This window comes from Hyperolius riggenbachi, chromosome 12 (assembly GCF_040937935.1).
Source record: "Hyperolius riggenbachi isolate aHypRig1 chromosome 12, aHypRig1.pri, whole genome shotgun sequence".
Lineage (NCBI taxonomy): Eukaryota > Metazoa > Chordata > Amphibia > Anura > Hyperoliidae > Hyperolius > Hyperolius riggenbachi.
In genome coordinates, this window is record NC_090657.1 from 161,975,870 (window position 1) to 161,998,698 (window position 22,829).

General features: G+C 47.9%; 1 protein-coding gene across 3 annotated transcripts in view; it reads left to right on the plus strand.

Annotated features, from left to right (window-relative positions):
- LOC137541564 (small ribosomal subunit protein eS21-like) overlaps positions 1–22,397 on the plus strand; it is a 235,382-nt gene extending 212,985 nt beyond the window's left edge. For all 3 annotated transcript variants that reach the window (XM_068262934.1, XM_068262933.1, XM_068262932.1), the window contains exons 3-5: positions 3,978–4,041; positions 20,958–21,029; positions 22,305–22,397. In XM_068262934.1, the coding sequence (XP_068119035.1) occupies positions 3,978–4,041; positions 20,958–21,029; positions 22,305–22,364 (196 nt within the window). In that variant the 3' untranslated portion in view covers positions 22,365–22,397. The remainder of the gene's footprint in view (positions 1–3,977; positions 4,042–20,957; positions 21,030–22,304) is intronic.
- Positions 22,398–22,829: the final 432 nt, after the last annotated feature.

Genomic DNA, 22,829 nt, shown 5'->3' on the forward strand with positions numbered 1-22,829 from the left:
GCGTTTTGCAAATACTGATCTTTTGCTGATACTGATCTTTTTCATGTGTGCAGCATCTTGCAAAGATTATATCTGATGGGGAGTTCAGCTCAATAGAATCAGACTGTAAATCAGGGGTCCCCCAAACGTTTTGGGTCGAGGGCCGGGTCAACATACTTCAGACTGCTGGGGGTCCGGAGTATACATAAAATGAAGTAGAAGTCTTTGCGGGCCAGACAGTGAAGCATACCCAGGTGACAACCTGCAGTCCAATTAGACAACCGTGTCAACTGATGTGGAATTTGATTGGAAACCAGCAAATTGCTTTCTGGCTCCATTCTATCTGTGGCCCATCAATATTTAAAAAAAGTAGCTGACTGCATCTATAATACATTGTGTGTGGGGGGCCATTAAAGAGAGTCTGAAGCGAGAATAGATCTCGCTTCAGACCTCATATATAGCAGGGGCACGTGTGCCCCTGCTAAAACGCCGCTATCCCGCGGCTTAACGGGGGTCCCTGTCCCCCCCCAAATCCCCTCTGTAATGCGGGGGAACGCTTCCGCATTGGGGCAGGGCTAACCGCCGCAGCCCTGCCCCACGCGCGTCTGTCAGCGCGTATCTCCGCCTCTCCCCTGCCCCTCTGTCTTCCTTCACTGAGAGGGGCGGCGATGCGCATCTGATAGACGCGACTGGAGGCAGGGCTGCGGCCGTTAGCCCTTGCCTCAAGGAAGCAAAGTCCACGACCAACTTTGCGACTAACTTTTGTTGGGGGTGAAGGGACCCCCGTTTAGCCGCGGGATAGCGGCGTTTTAGCAGGGGCACACGTGCACCTGCTATATATGAGAGCTAAAGCGAGATTTAGTCTCGCTTCAGTGTCTCTTTAAAAAAAGCCTCGGGCCCACATTCGGCCCGCGGGCCTTAGTTTGAGGACCACTGGTGTAGAGTATGCTCTCATACTACATGGAAGGGGGTAAAATTGATCTGTGACCTTTCAGTTTCCAAAGACATTTATCTGATGTGTGTACCCACCTTTAGTGTTGCCATGTACCCTTTATTATGTGCAGAATGGGGTAGTCTAGCTTTTAAAATATACAGCAGCTCTTTAGAGTATTTGGACTGCTAGAATGTCACAGGGACTCATAAAGTATTTGTACGACTACAATATAAAGGAATGTAGAGGAAATCCGTTAAGGCAGTAGTTAGTGTGTATCTTGGTTGGTAGTGAGTTCAGCTTCTGAAAATCAGTTTGGTGGGTTGGCTGAAGTGAATGGCCTTGGTTAAAGTGACCATATACACATAGATTGCCACGTTAAGTGCCAAACAGATTGATCCCTCTCTGATCTGCATCAGAAAGCGCAGTGCTGCAGTTTGATTTTTAATAACTTCATACTGTAATCTGTATAGTGTTCTGGAAAGGGTTTGATACCTCTCCTATCAGATTGAGATCAAAGATGGATCAAATCCTTCCACAAATGACACAGATTTCAGCAATGTATTGAAAATCTATCAAACTGCAACCTTGTACTGTTTGATGCAGTTTATGGTAGGGCTGCACGATTTTAGGTAAAAATTGAAATTGCGATTTTTCTCTCAAATTGCGATTTCGATTTTTTTTTTTTTTTTTCAAATCGAGCTTTGGCACTAAATTCACTATGCCCCCAGTATAGTTTAGCCAGATACTGCGGGCGGACGATTGCTTTAAGAGAAACTCCGACTCTTGAACTTTATCCCAATCAGTAGCTGATACCCCATCACAAATGGATCATCAGGGGGCTCTATATGGCTGATATTGTGGTGAAACCCCTCCCACAAGAACAAGAAAAGAACGTACTCTTGGCAGTTTGCTGTCTGTGAGAAATGGCTGCATTGCTGGGAAATGGCTGTTACCAACTGTCAAAAACCATGCAGCAGCTACTGTCAGCAGTGTTCACTGGTGTTCCTTTTAAAGAGCCGGGCAGGGGGGCGGTTCACTTGAAGACGATATAGTTATCGTCCCTATCTGCAGTTTTCAGAGTGCCTGCCCGCACGCTTGTCTGGCTGCACCGCTGTGCGCCGATTGGTCAGAGCCGCCAGAACCAGTGAATATGCATTATGGTTAATGAGCGGGGAGGGCGGGTCCACTTGAGCGGCACACACAGCTTTACCAATCGCTGGATAGCGATGGAATGACGGCAGCGGTAGGCGGAGCTGTACAGAGCGTACAGCTCCGCCTACCGCTGCCGTCATTCCATCGCTATCCAGCGATTGGTAAAGTTGTGTGCCGCTCGCTTGAGTGGACCCGCCCCCCCCTGCTCATTAACCACAATACATATTCACTGCTTCTGGCGGCTTTGGCCAATCGGCGCACAGCGGAAGGCGGGCCAGACAAGCGTGCAGGCAGCGGGCGGGCACTCAGTAAAAACCGAGGATACTGACGATCACCAAATCATCTTGGCATGAACCGCGGTTTCGGTTTTGAACCGAAAAACCGTGCAGCCCTAGTTTATGGGCTGTCAATCTGACGCTCCTCCACTGCTCAAATCGATCAAAAATTTGTCTGATCAACAGTTTTAATGGATGTGTGTATGACCAGTTTAAAGGATACCCGAACTGACATGTGACATGATGAGATAGACATGTGTTTGTACAGTGCCTAGCACACAAATAACTATGCAGTGTTCCTTTTTTTCTTTCTTTGCCTGAAAGAGTTAAATATCAGGTATGTAAGTGGCTGACTCAGTCCTGAATCAGACAGGAAGTGACTACAGTGTGACCCTCACTGATAAGAAATTCCCCTTTTTACCTCCTTTCTTGCTCTCAGAAGCAATTTTCGGCTAGAAAAGTGTTTTATAGTTGGAATTTCTTATCAGTGAGGGTCACACTGTAGTCACTTCCTGTCTGATTCAGGACTGAGTCAGCCACTTACATACCTGATATTTAACTCTTTCAGGCAAAGAAAGAAAAAAAGGAACACTGCATAGTTATTTGTGTGCTAGGCACTGTACATACACATGTCTATCTCATCATGTCACATTTCAGTTCGGGTATCCTTTAAAGTAAACCAGAAATCACAGGCTTAAAAGAATCAATACTTAGCCGGGGCTTCCTCCAGCCCCATAAGCACGTGTGAGTCCCTCGCTGTTGTCCTGTCTGTTGTTCAGCCCCGGTAACTGGCTCAGTCGCGTCAGTCTTGGTCTACTTACTGCGCATGAGCGAGGGGTCCCAAACTGGACCTGACTGAGCCAGTTACCAGGGCTGATCGTGGCAGACCGCAGAAAAACGGCGAGGCACTCATGCATGTACTTATGGGGCTGGAGGAAGCCCCAGGTAGGTATCGATTCTTGGGCTGTGATCTCTGGTTTACTTTAAATGGTTTTGTTTAGTGTGTTTAACCACTTTCGGACCTTAGGTACCGCCGTCGTTGAAGTCTAGATTGTGCTGTTGTAAACCTCCATATACATTCAGTTTGCTTCAGAACTTCATGGTAGAGTTCACACAGTCAGTGCATTCTCAGAAAAAGGTGACTGTTTATAATATGTGGCTATCTAGGCTGGAAAAAAGTAACTAGTCCATCAATTTCTACCTCGGTCTGAATTATGGCACTTTTATTGACAAGAAAGGTTACCGGAACTAAACAGAGCATGATGAATCTATTGAATTGCAGCAGTTCTCAGAAAATGAATATCCAGCTGTAGCTGCAGTCATTGTATGTAGAACACCTGATCTGCATGCTTGTTAAGGGGCTATAGCTAAAAGTATTCTAGGCATAGAATCACCTGGACAGCCAGGCAATGTGCATTGTTTAAAAGAAAATAAACATGGCAGCCTCTATAACTGACCTCTCGGGGCAGTTGTCCTGCTGTGGCTTATTTAGCAGCACACACAGTAAAGAAGAAAATATTCTGATTTTGTTACGGGGGATGGTGAGATGGGGCATACTTTTCATTTATACTGTAATTGGCGTCTGCAGTGGAATGTAAGCCCTTACCTGACCTTGTTCTTTCATTTCTTGTGTTAAGCTCTGCCAGCAATAGAATCATTGGTGCCAAGGACCATGCCTGCATCCAGATGAACGTAGCTGAGGTGAGAACTGTGCCCATCTCTGGGGCTTCTGGCTTTGTGTGGGATAAAGGTTGTGCCAGTAGCCTGACAACAGACTGTGTAGATCAGGTTGTTTATGGAATTCAGTTCTGAAATTCATGTAGCCTAGCGCTAGCTACATGATAGCCGCTGTGCAGCGGCATCCCCTTCCGATCGCCTCCGGCGATCAGAGCAAACAGGAAAACCCGTTCAGAACAGGATTCCCTGTTTGGCTTCCTCCATCGCCATGGCGACGATTGGGATAACGTCATCGACGTCATTCCGTCGGAGGGAGTCCTGATCCACCCCTTAGCGCTGCCTGGCGGTGATTGGCCAGGCTGCGCAAGGGGTCGGGGGAGGGGGGGGCGCGGCGGGTAGCGGCGGCGATTGGTTTGTACACGCAGCTAGCAAAGGGCCTTGTTCACATTGCGTTCTGATCGCATTGGGCATTTTTTTTTATATTCACTCCCTGACGCAAGTCAGAAAGTGAACTCTTTGACCCAGAAAAGAATAAATACAATGTATTCTTAAAAATGCAATGGCTGCACAAAGCGATTTTGTGAGTGTTTTGCGGTTTTCCTATATCTTCCATTGAGGCGGAATCGCCCTGAAAATGGTCCATGCATCGCTTTTCAAATCGGAAAGTGAATGGAACGGCCCAAATCTGAACTAGCGCATAGGAAAGCATGGTGTACGCGCTTTCAGGGCGATTTCGAAAAATCGCCAGCGCTTGAAAAAATTGAACAGTGCCTCTAGTGCGAACGAGCCCTTATTCTGCTTCAATATGGAGTCCAGCAAATAGGCAATTTAGTTTTCTTGTTGGCAGTGACTTTATTTAACCACTTCCCGACTGCCGTATAGACAATTGGCGGCCGGGAAGTGGACCCCACAAGGACCGCCGTATTGACAAATGGCGGCGGTCCTTGTAGGGGCATGGGCGGAGCGATCGCGTCATCCATGACGCGATCCTCCACCAGGGATCAGAAGCCCGGCATTTAGTCTCCACTCGCCGGCCACTTAGCAGCGCCGGCGAGCGGAGTAATATAAAAATCCAGCCAATCAAGTAGTATAATGCACTTTGTTAGGTAAACAAAGTGCCTTATACGTGCTTCCTCCTCGCCTCGTGGTCTCCTTGTTCCAGAGACCACCAGCGAGGAGGAAGCTATAGAAGGTATACAGCACACATTGTTTTTTTTGCCTAACAGCCCTTCTGATCTCCCACCCCAGCCTTCAGACCCCCCCCCCCCCTGATCACCCAGCAGACCCCTGCCAGCACCCTTGCACCCCTATAAACCCCCTCCTCCCCCCCCCCCCCCCCCACCTGCCACTAACTTTTGACGCTATCCCTTAGTTTAGGTCCCTAACTGCCTCCTAGTCACCCCTGATCCCCCCCTACCTTTAGATCACCCCCAGACCCCATCCCAGACTACCCCCTGTATACTGTATACATCTGTATACAGCTACCTTACCCCCTGATCCCCCTCTGATCACCTGTCTATCACCTGTCCATCACCCCTCAGCACCCCCACCCATCAGAGCAGACCCTAACTGCCCCGCGGGGGCAACCGATCACCTGCCCAGACCCTCGATTGCCCTCATACCCCCCTCCTGATTACATCCCCTGCTCTTTGTTTACATCTGTCCTCCCCAGCAATCACTAACTGATCTGCGATCAGTAACCCCCTGTGTCTGCCTCTCATCAGATCAGGACTGTCTGCCCCGTGCGGGCTCCTGATCAACCCCCCACCCCCTCAAATCGCCCTCAGACCCCCCCCCCCCAATCACCGTCCGAGTGCATTGTATTTGACTGTGCTGTGATTGTATTCGATTGTGCTGCGATTGTATTTGATTGTCCCGTGATTATTTGATTGCCTCTGAGACCCCACTTCCCGCCACACCCAAAAAACCCCCACCCCTTCCCCCCCCACCACCACCTCCAACCACCACCTTCCGAGTGCATCAGATTTGCTTGTGCTGTGATTGTATATGATTGTGCTGTAATTGTATTTGATTGTCCCGTGATCGGCTTCGATTGTCCCGTGATTGTTTGATTGCCTCTGAGACCCACTTCCCGCCACACCCAATCCCCCCTCCCCCTACCACCTCCAACCACCACCTTCCGAGTGCATCAGATTTCCTTGTGCTGTGATTGGAGTCGATTGTGCTGTAATTGTACTTGATTGTCTCGTGATTGTTTGATTGCCTCTGAGGCCCCACTTCCCACCAACCCCAATACCTCTCAAATACTCCCTTTTGCTAGGTAGGTGCTCTTTTTTTTCTGGGTAGTCTCGGAGGAAAACCCCATAAATTTAGCAATCCACAATGTCAAGAAGGGGGATTTCCGATGAGGAGGTATACAGGTACATGGACCAGTCGGATGAGAGCTTTTGGGAAGACTCATCCGACGAATCATCCGGGTCCGAATTTGAACCTGTGGAAAGCAGTGGTTCCCTGACCGAAAGTGATGACGAGGCTTTGGTCCCGGCTAGAGCCAGGCGTACCAGACCCCATGTCGTTAGACCGCAGGTGGCGCAGGATCCGCCTCAAGGGCAGCAGGGTGGTGCTAGCGCTGATGATAGTTTTCTTGGTGAGGCAGGCACCAGCAGCGCAGCATCTCCTGGACTTAGTACCAGTACTTCTGTAGACCCTGGTGAAGTGGTGAGCGCCAGCATGGAAGTTGAAACTGGTACGGTGGCAAGTGCAGTACTACCCCCGTCGCAGCCACCAAGAAGAAGACGGGCCCATAGTACCCATAGACTCCCAGAGGTGCTGGCACATCCAGATTGGCAATCCCCTGATTCCGCCGCACCCGTAGTGCCCCCTTTCACCGCCCAGTCTGGAGTCCAGGTAGCGACAGCTCATCTAGGAACGGCCCTAGACTTTTTGCAGCTGTTCATCACCCAGGTTCTCTTGGACTTAATTGTGGTTGAGACCAACCGTAAAGCCACACAATTCATCACCGAGCACCCGGAGAGCAGCTATGCCCAGCCTTTCCGGTGGAAACCAGTCCAAGTTTCCGACATTAAAAATCTTTTTGGCCCTTCTCCTTCACTTGGGACTAATGAAACAGAATGTATTGCGGTCGTATTGGTCTACGAACCCAGTACATCATGTTCCCTTGTACCCTGCTGCCATGTCCAGGACACGATTTGAGTCCATCCTGCACTTCAACGACGACGAAACCTGTCATGAAAAGGGCCACCCTGCTTATGACCGGCTCCACAAAGTTCGGCCCCTCATAGACCACCTGTCATCAACATTTGCAGATGCTTATATCCCTGAACAGAACATCTGCGTAGACGAGTCCCTCTTACGCTTTACCGGGCGCCTTGGCATCAAACAGTACATCCCAAGCAAGCGTGCCCGGTATGGGGTGAAACTGTATAAGCTCTGTGAAAGGGCCACAGGCTATACATGTCGTTTTAGGGTCTATGAGGGAAAATACTCAAAATTGGAGCCGGTCGGATGCCCTGACTACCTGGGGAGCAGTGGAAAGGTTGTGTGGGACTTGGTGTCACCCTTGTTCCAGAAGGGGTACCATCTTTATGTGGACAACTATTACACAAGTGTGGCCCTCTATCAGCACTTAAAGTTAGAAGGAATCCGATGCTGTGGCACTGCGCGGCCTAGTCGCCAGGGCTTCCCCCCAACAGCTCGTTACCACCAGACTTGAACAGGGGCAGAGGGCCGCCTTGCGTACTGACGACCTGCTCGCGGTGAAATGGAGGGACAAGAGGGACGTTTACTTTCTGTCCACCGTTCACACAGACACGACAGTCCAAATTCAACGGGCAACTGCGGTCATTGAAAAGCCCCTTGTCGTCCACGAATATAATGTCAACATGGGAGGGGTGGACTTCAATGACCAGATGTTAGCGCCCTATTTAGTTTCCCGGAAAACAAGACGCTGGTATAAGGTGTCTTTTTATCTGATTCAATTGGCAGTTTACAACAGCTTTGTTCTCTACAGTAAGGCTGGGAGAACTGGATCTTTCCTTCAATTTCAGGAACAGATCATTCTGGACAACCTGTATCCAGGAGGTGCCAATTCCCCCCCCCCCCCCCCCCCCCCCCCAGGTGCAACTAGCCGACTGCATGGAAGGCATTACGCCTATCCGATTCCGAGTGCCCCAGGTCAACGCATCCGAAGGAAATGTTGTCGTGTCTGCAGCAGTGCTATAAGAAGGAATGACACCAGTTTTTATTGGCCCAAATGTCCTGACCAGCCTGGCCTATGCATAGGGGAGTGCTTTGAGAGGTACCACGAGCAGGTACACTATTAGAACCTAGGGAACTCCAGACACAGGAGTAGGCACACACTCAGTGGTCTTTTGCACAATGGCCTCAATTCACTAAGATCATGCTGGAGATAATAAGGCAAGAGAAAACTTACCTCCACACAGTAAGTTTATCTTATCTCTTCATTCCTTACATTACCTCCTCTGTAGTTATTTTCACACGCAGTTAATGAACAGCCTGTCTTTAACTCTGGAATTATTTTAAGGATTAAAGAGTTAACTTAAAGACAGAAGAGTTAACTTTAGGTTTGCCCGAGGTAAAAGGTTTCCTGAATACTACATACCTTATCACCATGGTAACAACTCTAGAAGAGTTATTAAAGACAGGAGATAAGCTTAGTGAATTGAGGTCATTGTCCCAGGGAGAGGAGAGGTAAGCTTGAAAAGCAAACAAGCAGGTAAGCATAAAAGTCGGACAAAGGATCGGTTTCCATGCTTGATATTGCTGATCTGTCCTGGGTTGGCGATATAAGACGGCATGTTTGAATTTCCCGAGTGTGGACACCCCCGGTTTATATGTGATTTACTTTGGGCCTATGATGATGCTTTAATGCCACACAGTCATCTCTATTGGCAGGCATATTGCTGTATACTACAGGCATAATGCTGTATACTAAAGTTCTGAGGCCCAGCCACATAAGTTGGTGGCTCACCCTGAGTGCAGGGTGGCACGGGGTGTCTCTCTCCTGAGGTTATCACTGCCATTGATGTGGAGGAAGATCTGCCATTGATGTGGAGCAAGGTATATTTGCCATTCATTTTTCCTTTCAGCCCAGAATGCATTACCCGTATACCCAATATAAGGAGTATAGCAGAAACTCCTAATACTGGCCATACATGTAATGATTGCAGAGACCCTAAAATGCCAGGACAGACTCCACAAATGACCCCATTTTGGAAAGAGGACACCCTAAAGTATTATGTGAGGTGCACGGTTAGTTCATAGAAGATTTTAGTTTTTGTCACAAGTTAGCAGAATTTTTTTTTTTTTAACAAAGTGTCATTTTCCGTTAACTTGTGACAAAAAATAAAATTTTCAATGACCTCACCATTCCCCTCATGGAATACCTTGTTGTGTATTCTTTCCAAAATGGGGTCATTTGTGGGATTTAACTGTCCTAGCAAGTGGGCGGGGTGCTAAATTTTGAGCACCCCTGTAAATCCTAAAGGTACTCATTGGACCGTGGGCCCCTTAGCGCAGTTAGGGTGCAAAAAAGTGCCACACGTGTTATCGCCGTACTCGGGAGAAGTAGTACAATGTGTTTTGGGGTGTATTTTTACACATACCCATGCTGGGTGGGAGAAATACCTCTGTAAATGACAATCTTTTGATTTTTTTTTTTTACACACAATTGTCCATTTACAGAGATATTTCTCCCACCCAGCATGGGTATGTGTAAAAATACACCCCAAAACACATTATACTACTTCTCATGAGTACGGCGATACCACATGTGTGGACCCCTTAGCGCAGTTAGGCTGCAAAAAAGTGCCAAAGTCCAATGAGCACCTTTAGGCTTTACAGGGGTGCTTACAATTTAGCACCCCCCAAAATGTCAGGACAGTTAACACACCCCACAAATGACCCCATTTTGGAAAGTAGACACCTCAAGGTATTCAGAGAGGGGCATGGTGAGTCCGTGGAAGATTTCATTTTTTTTTTTTAGAAGAAATGGAAATTTTTTATTTTTTTGGTCACAAAAGTGTCATTTTCCGCTTACTTGTGACAAAAAATATCTTCTATGAACTCACCATGCCTTTCAGTAAATACTTTGGGATGTCTTCTTTCCAAAATGGGGTCATTTGGGGGGTATTTATACTATCCTGGAATTCTAGCCCCTCATGAAACATGTCAGGTGCTCAGAAAGGTCAGAGATGCTGGAAAATGGGAAAATTCACTTTTTGCACCATAGTTTGTAAACGCTATAACTTTTACCCAAACCATTAAATATAGGCTGAATGGGGTTTTTTTTTTTATCAAAAACATGTTTGTCCACATTTTTCGCGCTGCATGTATACAGAAATTTTACTTTATTTGAAAAATGTCAGCACAGAAAGTTAAAAAAGTCTTTTTTTGCCAAAATTCATGTCTTTTTTGATGAATATAATAAGTAAAAATCGCAGCAGCAATCAAATGGCACCAAAAGTAAGCTTTATTAGTGACAAGAAGAGGAGCTAAAATTCATTTAGGTGGTAGGTTGTATGAGCGAGCAATAAACCGTGAAAGCTGCAGTGGTCTGAATGGAAAAAAAGTGCCTGGTCCTTAAGGGGGGTAAAGCCCACGGTCCTCAAGTGGTTAAAGATACTCTGTAATTTAAAAAAAAAAAAAAAACCCTCTGGGGTATACTTACCTCAGGAGAGGGAAGCCCCCTGATCCTAATGAGGCTTCCCCTTTCCTCCTAAACTTCAGGCATCCAGCGCTGGCTCCCCTGAAACCACAGCGGACAAGGTTATTGGCTGTGGCACAGTAGCACCTGCAATATTTACCTTCTCTGGCTCCAGTGCAGTCGCAGTAGCAACTCTCCACCTGTGCAGTAGAGCGCTCCGCTGCTGATAGCAGTTGATTGGGCACTGCTATTTCCGCTGCAGTCCGAGCCAATAGCCGCTATTGCCCATTACTGGGCTGCCATAGGTAAATATTTAGCTCGCCGATGTTCAGGGGCTTCAGCACACTGAGGCTTGGGGGAAGCCTCATTAGGATCCAAACTTTTCCCCCTACCGAGGCAAGTATCTTTTGGGTTATTACTGCCTGCGTCTATTAGGAAGAGTTAATTTCCTGCCCAACTGACTGGATAGGTTCACTGTCTCTTGTAGAGAGGAAAGACTTGTTTTTATTTTATTTTTCCATTGCTACCTGTCTGCTTTTAGTTAGAGAGAGGAAAATAATGGGAGCTGTCCCGCTAACACAGCAATAACAACCCTACAGATTTGTATTGTCTCCACTTTATCCAAATCTTCACAGCTGGATGGAGTCAGGCTTTATCTGGGTGTGTGTGGTGATATCTGATATCGCATATGCAGTGGGTAAGGCCACATTCAGTGGTAGTTGAGGTGTGACACCTTTTAAATATCTTGCAGCGATTTAGAGGGTAAAGACGAACTGTATCACATGTGGCTACATGATCATGATGTATCTTGTGTAGATGGACAACTTAAAGCCCTGCATCTGCCAGCCGCACTGTTGTGTTCATTTGATAACACTTTCAGTTCAACAGGACGATCACAGATAGGAACTAAGTATTTCATTGTAATTCGTTTCAATCAGATATAATTTTAGTGAATGGGAGAGGTGGATTATTTTGATCACACTTTGTTTTAAAGCGGATACGAGATGAAAAACTAACAAGTAACTTGTCTATATATCTAGGAGAACGCCAGCGCATACCACTAAGGCTGCATCTGAAATGACAACCAGCTCATGTGTGCAGCACCTAAATAGGCTTTCTGCACACTTCACATTCAATTCAGATACAAATCTGCTATTACTTATCATGCAAACAGATAACTCAGGAGGAGGGGCTGGGAGCAGCTAACCTGATAGTTACATACTTGCAGAGGGGGAAGGCTGCCCTGCATCCAAAACAATGCTAACATTTATTACACTAGGAGGAACTTTAGCTTTCAATATGGTTTGCATGCAAAGTATAAAGTACTAGACACTTGTGCCACGGTGAGGCAAACCTCCGGGCAAGTGACCTAACCTAAATTTAAAACCTTGGGAGCAGCTACGCAAAAATTTTTTAACTTGCATTTTGTGGGAACAGCGAGGCGAACGCCGGCGCATACCACTAAGGCTGCATCTGAAATGACAACCAGCTCATGTGTGCAGCACCTAAATAGGCTTTCTGCACACTTCGCACACAATGCGAAGTGTGCAGAAAGCCTATTTAGGTGCTGCACACATGAGCTGGTGGTAGTTTCAGATGCAGCCTTAGTGGTATGCGCTGGCGTTTGCCTCGCTGTTCCCACAAAATGTAAGTTACACATTTTTTTTTGCTTAGCTGCTTCCAAGGTTTTAAATTTAGGTTAGGTCACTTCAGTGGCAGACACAGCCAGCAGTAGGCCCCTGTGCCAAATTGTAATTGCGAGCCCCTACGACCTGCGGCAAAAAATGGACGTGGCAATGACCGGATGAGGGCGGAGCTAACTAATTTAAAGCGAACGGGGGGGGGGGGGGGGGGATTATTTCCATTTTAAACAATACTAGTTGCCTGGCGGCCCTGCTGATCTATTTGGCTGCAGTAATAAACTTAATTACACCAGCAACAAGCATGCAGCTAATCTTTTCAGTTCTGACAATATTGTCAGAAAACCCTGACCTGCTGCATGCTTGTTCAGGGTCTATGGTTGAAAGAATAAGAGGCAGAGGACCAGCATGGCAGCCAGGCAACTGGTATTGCTTAAAAGGAGAGAAATATGGCAGCCTCAATATTCTTCTCACCTCAGGACACTAAATGCATGGCGCTGTAACAGGTCGGCGCAGCCACAGGGCTCCGGTCCTTTTCTGCTTTCTCCCCCTTGGAATCCCTCACCTGCTCTTTCTCCCCTTCTGGGGAGAATGGTGAAGTGGCAGGGGTCACAGGCATGATGGATGCGGGGACTCCCATGGGCCGGGGGCTGTGGAGTGCCAGCTGATCAGGCCACGTAATACCAGCTGATCAGCTATGTGCTCGGTCAGCTGGCTGCGGGGGCTCTACTGTTGTCGGGCGGCTGATCGTGAGCCAGCCACCTGCAGCACCATCATCGGCACACAGCATGGGAAGCCTTGCCAAGCGCAGGAACACCGGAAAATGCACAGGCCTTTTGGCGGGTGGCCAGGAGATCGGGCGCTTAGCTGATTGCACCCACGTGCTCTGGCTGCGCGGGATTCTGGATCTGTCCTCCACTGTCTGGTCTGCTCTTGCTGCTGCAGAGGGAACTAGGCCATGCTGCCTGATGCAGCCTACGGGACCCGGCCACTCCACTGTCCACAGGAGGATCCGGATCTCTCTCCACCGCTGCCCGGATTGCAGCCAGCGGCCTACATTAAGCCCACCCGCGTGGTCCCCCAGGCCTGTAGCCATCATTTCTGCCTGGCACCGGTGGCCACCGGAGGTTTCCAGCCCGCCCACCTTCTGTACACGCGGAACCGGACCACAGAGCTGCGCACAGGGGGTTGTCGGCCCAGCTCCTCCTGCCTGGTCCACTGAGGTTGTCATCTGCCTGGTCATCTGTGTGGACGCCACCCACGTGGCTGCGACCATAGGCCCAGGAGCTGCTTCGCCCTGATGCAGGTACCTCGGTCTCCAGCCGACATGCTCTGCCTGCCTTATGCTCTCTGCTGCCTGGGAGCCTGATGTCTCTGCTGTGTCCCCTAGTGAGCCAGGCCACCATCCATGTCCAGGCCCTCCACGGAGGAACTTTCCTGAGGCCATCCTGGTCCCCCGGACCCTGCTCCAACAGCCTGGTGCTGCCACCCTCCACCTGCAATCCTAGTGGGGTCTTGTCTTTTTTTTTCAACGCTTTCTTCATTGTCTTCATTCTTCACTGCTGCTGTGTCCTTTAAATCCTAAACTACATGCTTTTTTTATGGGAAAGGTTAAGTGGGAGAGATTCCACCAATGACGATCCACTTTAAATTAAAAATCTTCACGTTTGTGACCTTTACATCTGGAAATTAAGATACTGTTAGTAAATTAGGGGCATTTTTCTTTCTTTGTACTATAAACCGCAGCGAGCTGCACATAAACTGGGAGAGTTCTTCTCTGGTCCCTTATGTAGTTTGGGATGGGAATGTTAAATATTTAGCTTCATGTGGCTGAAGTCTGAGGGACCAGAATGTACCAAATGTTATCTTCCTTCCTCCTCTGGATGAGGTCCACACTTCTGGCTGAGTAATGCCACTTATCTCCCATCTGTCTCCAGTAATCCTTCTCTTTCCGGTTAATCTCTAAAGTGTAACTGCAGATGTGAGTGCCCTTTGCGGCCCTGAACCATTTTGCCTGTGCTAACTGCTGCTGACCTGTTCCATTCGGTCTCCCTGGCCCCTTGGCTCTCGTTCGGGCTCGCCAGTGGGTCACTGCTCACTTGAATCTCCATGTTGAGAGTTATTGAGTGAAAGTCCAGTATTATTAGAACTGGTTTACATTGTGACCCAGCCGTCCTCTGTGCCAAGTCACTGAGCATGTGACTGATGACCTCCTGATCACCCTCTACTCCTTGTACATACAGCTGCTTGTATTATCTGTGAGCACTTAAAGCTGTATGTGAACTGTGTGAGGATTCACCCCTGGATGGTTAAGATGCTAAAACTTTTGGCTTGCTGCAAATTGTGTACATCTTGGAACTGGGCTAATCGGATGCATTTCCTGCTGATTTAGATTTTCCTAGCTGCATGCTGTTTTCATTAAAGGGAACCTAAAGTGGAACCGGTCCCTCAGTCATTCCGCCACGCTCTGCTCAGTCGCACTGACACTCTGGAAGATGCATACGCGGCCCTGTGCTGCGGGCCTCCAATGCACTCTCTTGCCTGGGAGCGTTCTGCGCTTGAACAGCAAATATGTACGCATGCACAGAACACCCCTGACTAGGGGAGCGCAATGGAGGAGGCGCAGGACCGGGCAGAGTACTCCTCCTCATTTTCGGAGGGATACTGCGACTGAACGGAGCAGTGCGTGATAACGGTGAGGGACCAGGAGGACTTCAGGGGGCTGGTATAAGCCCCAGGTAATTTAAATTGGTCAGGTTTTTTTTTTCACTTAGAGGAAGTGTCGCAAAAATCTTAAAATTTAAAACACCTACAAATAAGTACATTTCTCCCAGAGTAAAATGAGCCATAAATTACTTCTCTCCTATGTTTTTTTCACTTACAGTAGGTAGCCATCTCTCCATAGGGGATTCTCAGCATGGCCTTTATTCTTTATAAAGAGCTTCCCTGAAAGAGTTTTATACAAAGATGCTGTCCAGCCTCCCTGCTCGCTGCACACTTGTTTGGCAGTTGGACGGAGCAACTGCCATTCACTACGTTTTTTTAAAATAAAGAAAACCCTGAGCACCCTCCTATGAGAAGATAGGTTAGTCCAAGATCTGTCTGTAATGTCAGATTTCTACTACCTACTGTAAGTGACAGCAACATAGGAGAAAAGTCATTTATGGCTCATTTTACTCTGGGAGAAATGTACGTCTTATTTGTGTTTTTTAAATTTTTAAGATTTTTGCGACAGTTCCTCTTTAAGGTACCCTGTAAATTTGCCAGGAATGTGGGATGGATAGCGTCTCATTGCCCATCTCTAGTGACAGGGATGAGGTTTGGGCAGAACTGTGAAGTCGGTCCAAAAATCCTCCGACTCCTCAGTTTAGGATTCCTCCGACTCCTCGACTCCTCTAATTTGCATATTACAATTTTGTTGATTAAAAGTATGTAACATGAAATTCGTCTCTTAACTGCCAACGCTTAGGAATTTTACAAGACAACTGAAGTGAGAAGGATATGTAGACTACTATATTTATTCCCTTTAGACTAAAACTAGTCCTTGGTAAGAGTACTTGTAAAAGGTACAAACCGGAACAAAGAACATCTATCAGGCCCTAGGCAATGTGACTGTGGGTACATGTAAGAATGATGTGCAGGTACTCTGCAGGGGAATGAGGAGATTCTTCCTCTATTACACATCTGAACATGGATCAGGCCCTAGGCAATGTAACTGTGGGTACATGTAAGAATGATGTGCAGGTACTCTGCAGGGGAATGAGGAGATTCTTCCTCTATTACACATCTGAACATGGATCAGGCCCTAGGCAATGTGACTGTGGGTACATGTAAGAATGAGGTGCAGGTACTCTGCAGGAGAATGAGGCGATTCTTCCTCTATTACACATTCTTCAGGTACAATCTTTAACCAGGTTTATGGGTGATGGACAATACCTCTGTGTTCAATGTGCACAACATTCTCAGTGGATTCCCTGCAACTCTGTGGGGAGTGTATATGTAGAGTATAGTACTACTGTGTAACAAAGGAAACCTGAGACAGATGAAATTAAAGCTTTATACATACCTGGGGCTTCCTCCAGCCCCCTTCAGGCTAATCAGTCCCTCGCTGTCCTCCTCCGCCACCTGGATCTTCTGCTATGAGTCCCGGTACTTGAGCCAGTCTGGTGTAGTGCGCATGCACACACTCCGCCGCCGGGAGCGTACTACACCTGCGCAGCACTATTGTGCAGGTGCAGAACGCTCCTGGCTGTGGAAGCGGCACGTAGCCAGACTGCTCTGACTGGCTGAATTACCTGGACTCCTAGCAGAAGATCCAGGTGGCGAAGGACGACAGCGAGGGACTGAATGGCCTGAAGTGGGCTGGAGGAAGCCCCAGGTATGTATAAAGCTTTTCTTTTAATTCGCCTCAGGTACCCTTTAATTCATAGTCCCCAAACCAAATTTTAACAACGTATCAAATTATTTGATTTCATGAGCAAAGAGAGTGCATACATTTGCATAAACCAGCATCAATGCAGAATTATTTCCATCTATTAGTGACACGGCTACACATCAGGCTTTATACTTACAGCATAGATGTTGTTTCGTATATATGTTACGGCCAGAACCCGAAGTTTGGCCACTTCTAGTTCTGGCCGGCCACTTCGGGTTCTGGCCGGCCAATGCGCGAAGTGGCCGCTGCGCCGCGGCCAATGTTAGAAATGGATTGATTCCTCTCAGGTTAATGTATCTTCTGGCCGCAGCGCAGCGGCCAAACGTATCACAACTTAGTGAATTTATTGCAATTCAGCCGGCGGCAATGTAACAATTCAATCCGCCGGCTTTTTCTCTGCGCCTCTCTCTCCCCGTCCCCCCCCCCCCCCCCCCCCCCGCCTCTCTCGCTCTTCTATGGGCAGCCGGCGGGGACACGCGTGTCCCCCCGGAGTCGTTCGTCGCGGCAGGGGAATCCTGCCGTGCTTGCAGAGCGGGTGCTGGCAGAAGCAATGTCTGCAGCCTCCCCGCTCTGCTGCCCTGGCGCCACGAACGACTCTCGGGGACACGCATGTCCCCGCCGGCTGCCCATAAGAGGAGAGAGAGAGAGAGAGGCGCAGAGAAAAAGCCGGCGGCTTGAATTGTTACATTGCCGCCGGCAGAATTGCAATAAATTCACTAAGTTGTGATACGTTTGGCCGCTGCGCTGCGGCCAGAAGATACATTAACCTGAGAGGAATCAATCCATTTCTAACATTGGCCGCAGCGCAGCGGCCACTTCGCGCATTGGCCGGCCAGAACCCGAAGTGGCTGGCCAGAACTAGAAGTGGCCAAACTTCGGGTTCCGGCCGTAACATATATAAGAGATTCCTGTGCACACATCATATATACAGTCGCAATCAGATATGTATATCTGACTTTACAAATACGGGGACTGCCTTATTGAAGCAGCACAAGTAACTAATTTTGATTGGTTTATTTCATTTTTGTGGACTGAACACAGCTATTTCTGTGTATATATACATTATTTTTAATGACTATTATCTGAGAAATAGAACATTTTATCATATTTTCTATTTTAATTACAGTTACAAATGCATTAGGAGTCGGAGTCGGTGCATTTTTTCCCCACTCAGACTCCAGGCGCTCAAAATTGCTCCGACTCCACAGCCCTGGGTTTGGGCGATGCAGACGTATTAGGAGGTTGTTTCAAACTTATTGGGGACTGGCTGCCTAACCCCCTTAAGGACCAGGGCATTTTACCTGCGGGGAGGGGGGTCAGGCAGCCGGATCCACAGTATAGTTAGCTAGGCATGGTGTCCCCAGTTGTCCCCTGTATTGCCAGCAGCCTTTACTCACCTCCCAGGCTCCAGCGATTAGCAGCTCTGGCCGGTGTAGTGACAGAATGTGCAGCTTTGCAGATTGTGCAGCTCTGTTGGTACTGCGCATGCGGCTGTACTACGTGCGTGCCGTGTCATCCCCCCCTCGCTGCAGCGTGAATTAACCACTTAACGACCGCCTAACGCCGATAGGCGTCGGCGGGTCGTTAGTGGTATAGCATGGCGAGCGGCCTTTCCATGCCAGTTCACGGAGGGTGTCTCCGTGAACAGTGTGCGAGCCGCCGATCGCGGCTCGCACACGTAATGTAAACACGCAGGGAAGAAATCCCCGCTGTTTACGTCATACGGCGCTGACTGATTGTCCGGGGATCGCTGCCATATGATAGGCTGAAGCCTATCCTACATGAAGGGAGAGGGAGGGAGCGCAGAAAACGCTGCGGAGGGGGGCTTTGAAGAGCCCCCCCGCAAAGCGCAGCAAGCCGGCGGTGATCAGACCACCCCAGCAGGACATCCCCCTAGTGGGGAAAAAGGGGGGGGGGGGGGGTTGAAGTCTGATCGCCCTGGCTAAATCCTGATCGGTGCAGCACCGATCTCAGGAAAATCCCCTGGTCCTTAAGTGGTTAGGAAAAGTGTATATTTTAGTGCTACTCTGCTCTCTATCATTATACTCAGCCCCTCGCCGCCGGCCTTCTTCCTTTTTTCCCCCTCCTGCTTTTTGCTGGACATGGTTTCTGATGACGGTGGTGGGTGGAGGCGGCCAGAGACGTTTATAAACAATGCTGCAGCAGAAAAATGGCCATGCGCTTTAACTTGTCACAATTTGATGACGTGTAGCTTGATGCTCTAGCACGTGATGACGTTTCCCTTCAGCGTGCTGGGCTGCATTCGGGCTGCACATTCTGTCTTTACACCGGTATCCTCGCTCCCACTGACTCTTAAGTTCCGTGCCGTGGCCTCATAACGCCATCAAGCCGGGACACGACACTTAAGGCAGCTGGGATGCCTGACAGAGTGGAGGCATGCGACAATTGCCGGGGGAATGTCAGGAAGGTCCCGTCTTCTCCTTCCCCTCCTACCGCTGCTGTTCAATAGTGATTACTATGATCCGCCGGCGATCGTAGTGATCATGTGATCAGGAGCCAATCGCGATGCCTCCTGATCAGTGAGGGGAGATGTCAGCTGTCATATGACAGCTTAAAGGAGTCATCAGGCAAAGTATAGTAAAATGAGTGGTACTTACCGGGGGCTCCCTCGCCGCAGCTCTGCCTGCAGCCGTTTGCCGCAGCTCCGTCCCATCCCCGGCGATTATGTCAGAGCGACCTCCAGGTCGCTCTGTACTGCGCCTGCGTGAGCGGAGCTGTCAATCACTGCCACGTGGGCCAGAGCGGACAGTGCCGCTCGCGCAGGTGCAGTACAGAGCGACCTGCAGGTCGTTCTGACGTCATCGCCGGGGACCGAGACGGAGCTGCGGCGAGGGACATCCTGGGAGCTTGGAGCTGGAGGAAGCCCCCGGTAAGTGGCACTCATTTTACTATACTTTGCCTGATGACTCCTTTAATCTACCCTCTCGGGTACGCACGATCGCATTGGGAGCTATAGTCTTTGGAAAATGAAAGATCACAGACCAATCTTATCACCTTTCATGCTGTATGAGAGCCATACCTTCACAGTCTTTTCTATGGAGCTGAACTCCCCATCAGAGAAAAAATCTTTGCAAGATGCTGTACACACAGATGCTGTACAGACACAAAAGATCAGTATCTGCAAAAGATCTGTTCCTGCCAAAGATCCGTTCCTGCAAATTGCATTCATAGTCTATGAGATCTGCAGATCATCATACACACCTTGTTTAACTGACATTCATCTGCAGATCAGACAATCATCTGCAGATCTGAAAATCCATCCTGGTGGATCTGATCTGCAGATGAATGTCTGTTAAAGGGAAGGTTCAGGGAGGGGATTAAAAAAATAAAAATAAATTTCCACTTACCTGGGGCTTCCTCCAGCCCGTGGCAGGCAGGAGGTGCCCTCGCCGCCGCTCCGCAGGCTCCCGGTGGTCTCCGGTGCCCGACCCGACCGTGGGACGCAGAAGTGCCAGGAAATGGAGCGCAGAAGAGCCCGACCTGGCAGCCGGCCTGGCCAGGTCGGGTCGGGCACCGGAGACCACCGGGAGCCTGCGGAGCGGCGGCGAGGGCACCTCCTGCCTGCCACGGGCTGGAGGAAGCCCCAGGTAAGTGGAAATGTATTTTTATTTTTTTAATCCCCTCCCTGAACCTTCCCTTTAAACAAGGTGTGTATGATGATCTGCAGATATCATAGACTATTAATGCATTTTGCAGGGACAGATCTTTTGCAGATACTGATCTTTTGAATGTCTACAGCATCTTTGTGTGCAGCATCTTGCAAAGATTTCTGTCTGATGGGGAGTTCAGCTCCATAGAATAGACTGTGTAGATATGGCTCTCATACTACATGGAAGGGGGTAAAATTGGTGTCTGATCTTTCATTTTCCAAAGACTATAATCTGATGTGTGTATGAGCCTCTAGACAGCCACAAGTGTGCCGTAGGATTTAATACACATGGTCCCCAGAAGGTTAAGCTGTATATCTGACACAAATCCTACAATACAGGCATTCCAGAAGCAGCACAACCTACTTCTGCATGTTTGTGTGTTATGCTGCACTGTTTCTACTCCTGCTTGTTAATTTGGATTGAGATGTGCGGAGACACCCTCTGCTTTATATCTCTGGGTAGATTTCTCAGCTTGCAGGTCACACGCAGCTGATTTTATGCATTATTTTCATGCTGTTTGTTTTACAATCGATGTTTTTGTTTTCCAGGTTGACAAGGCAACCGGCAGAGTGACCGGCTGTTTCAAGACGTACGCCATCTGCGGCAACATCCGTAGGATGGTAAGTGATACTGGTCTGAAGGCTGTACAGGACTGCTCACCGTCTGGGTTCTTATCTGAGAGTCCACCAGAGTGTCCAGTGTCTGACACAGGTGTGAGGTGGCCACTCACCAAATGGAGATCCAGTCTTTTGTTGAGTCTGCCTGAGATTAATAAGGAACATTGGTATTTTTAGAAATCCGCCAGTGAAGAAGGGATACGGATTATGAATCCATTTTTTTTTCTCCTAATTAAGCTAAAAATAATTTAAAAAAATGTAAAAAAAACCACGTATTTAACCACTTAATCTCTGAGGGATTTTTTCCCCTTACGGACCAGAGCAGTTTTCACCTGTCAGTACTCCGACCTTTCATTTGCCAATAACGTTATCACTTCTTATCGCACCTACTTGAACTCTATGGACGTATGTCTTTTTTTCAACCAAAATAACTATGTAACTATGTAATTAACGTTCAATGCATTTTAAAGGAAAATCGGGGAGAAAAATGAAGGAAAAAACCCACAATTTTTCCAATTCCATCCCCTATAGTTTTAAATTAAGAAATGCTACTGTATATAAAACCTCAGATTGTATTTGCTAATTTGTCCCTTTTATTAAAACAGTTAAATGATGTCCCTCGTGCCAGTGTATGGCGACAATATATTATTTTGAACTAAAGGTGTATTTTTTTCTGTTTTGTGCCAGACAAGGGCTTTTTATAAGTCAAAAGCTTACTGTTTATTCATCTGAGTTAGCCAATAAATGGTAAAATCTTGATTCAAAACGCCGTATTTTTTTGTTTGTAACCAATCAATAAATAATGTTGTTTTGGCAAATTGTAATGTACCCTCACGACATACATAATAATAATAATAATAAAAAGTGGAGTTCCTAGCGTAACACTCTGTATGCTAAAAGTAGAGCTTTGGAAGCGATTACTAGACTTTATGATCCTTCATTGGGAAACCTGAATTATGCAGAAAACCACACTTCAACTCCCAGGCTAGTGGACAGTCACGGGGCTGTGGTCCATGTCGCCCTTCATGTGACTCTGTGCTTTCTTCTTCCAGCACTTAAACCAGAAGCAGGAAATGCTGAAGTTGTGTGGTGTGGGTGACCTCCCCGTGGCCCTGTCCATTAGCTGAGGTGCTGCACTGTGGTGTTCAGCATAATTTGGGGTTCCCAATGCAGGATCCCAAAAATACCAACAGTAGTGGCTATCCTCTCTGACTTCTGCAAAAATATGAAATCTTTACTCTGACTGATCACTATAAACCTGCTTTCCTCTTCTTGCAGGGTGAATCTGATGATGCTATTCTCAGGCTGGCAAAAAATGATGGAATTGTTTCTAAGTAAGTATCAGCTGCCCCCCTCCTCCCTCTTCTCGTGATACGCCACACTCTTTACAGGATTAATGTTATCTTCAGAGCTCCTCCCCCTGCTGGTGTGGTAGGATTGGTTGATGCCTTATTAATGTTATCTGCATAGCTCCTCCCCACTGGTGGTATGCCACACTCTGGGCAGGATTGGGGACCTCTTATTAAAGCGGATCCGAGATGAAAAACTAAATATAACAAGTGACTTGTCTATATATCTTATCTAAAGTTTAGATAGTTTACACAGCAAATCTATCTTCAAACCGCTTCAACAGTATATTAATATTTTTTTCCTGTGATACAATGGGAGCAGACATGTTTTCTGCTTGTCACTATTACACAATTACACACACAGGCAAGCTTATCTGTATCTAGGCATGCTAATCTGCATATTCTGTGAAAACTCCACTCTTATCTCCTCCATTACACAGGCAACTGATCTGTA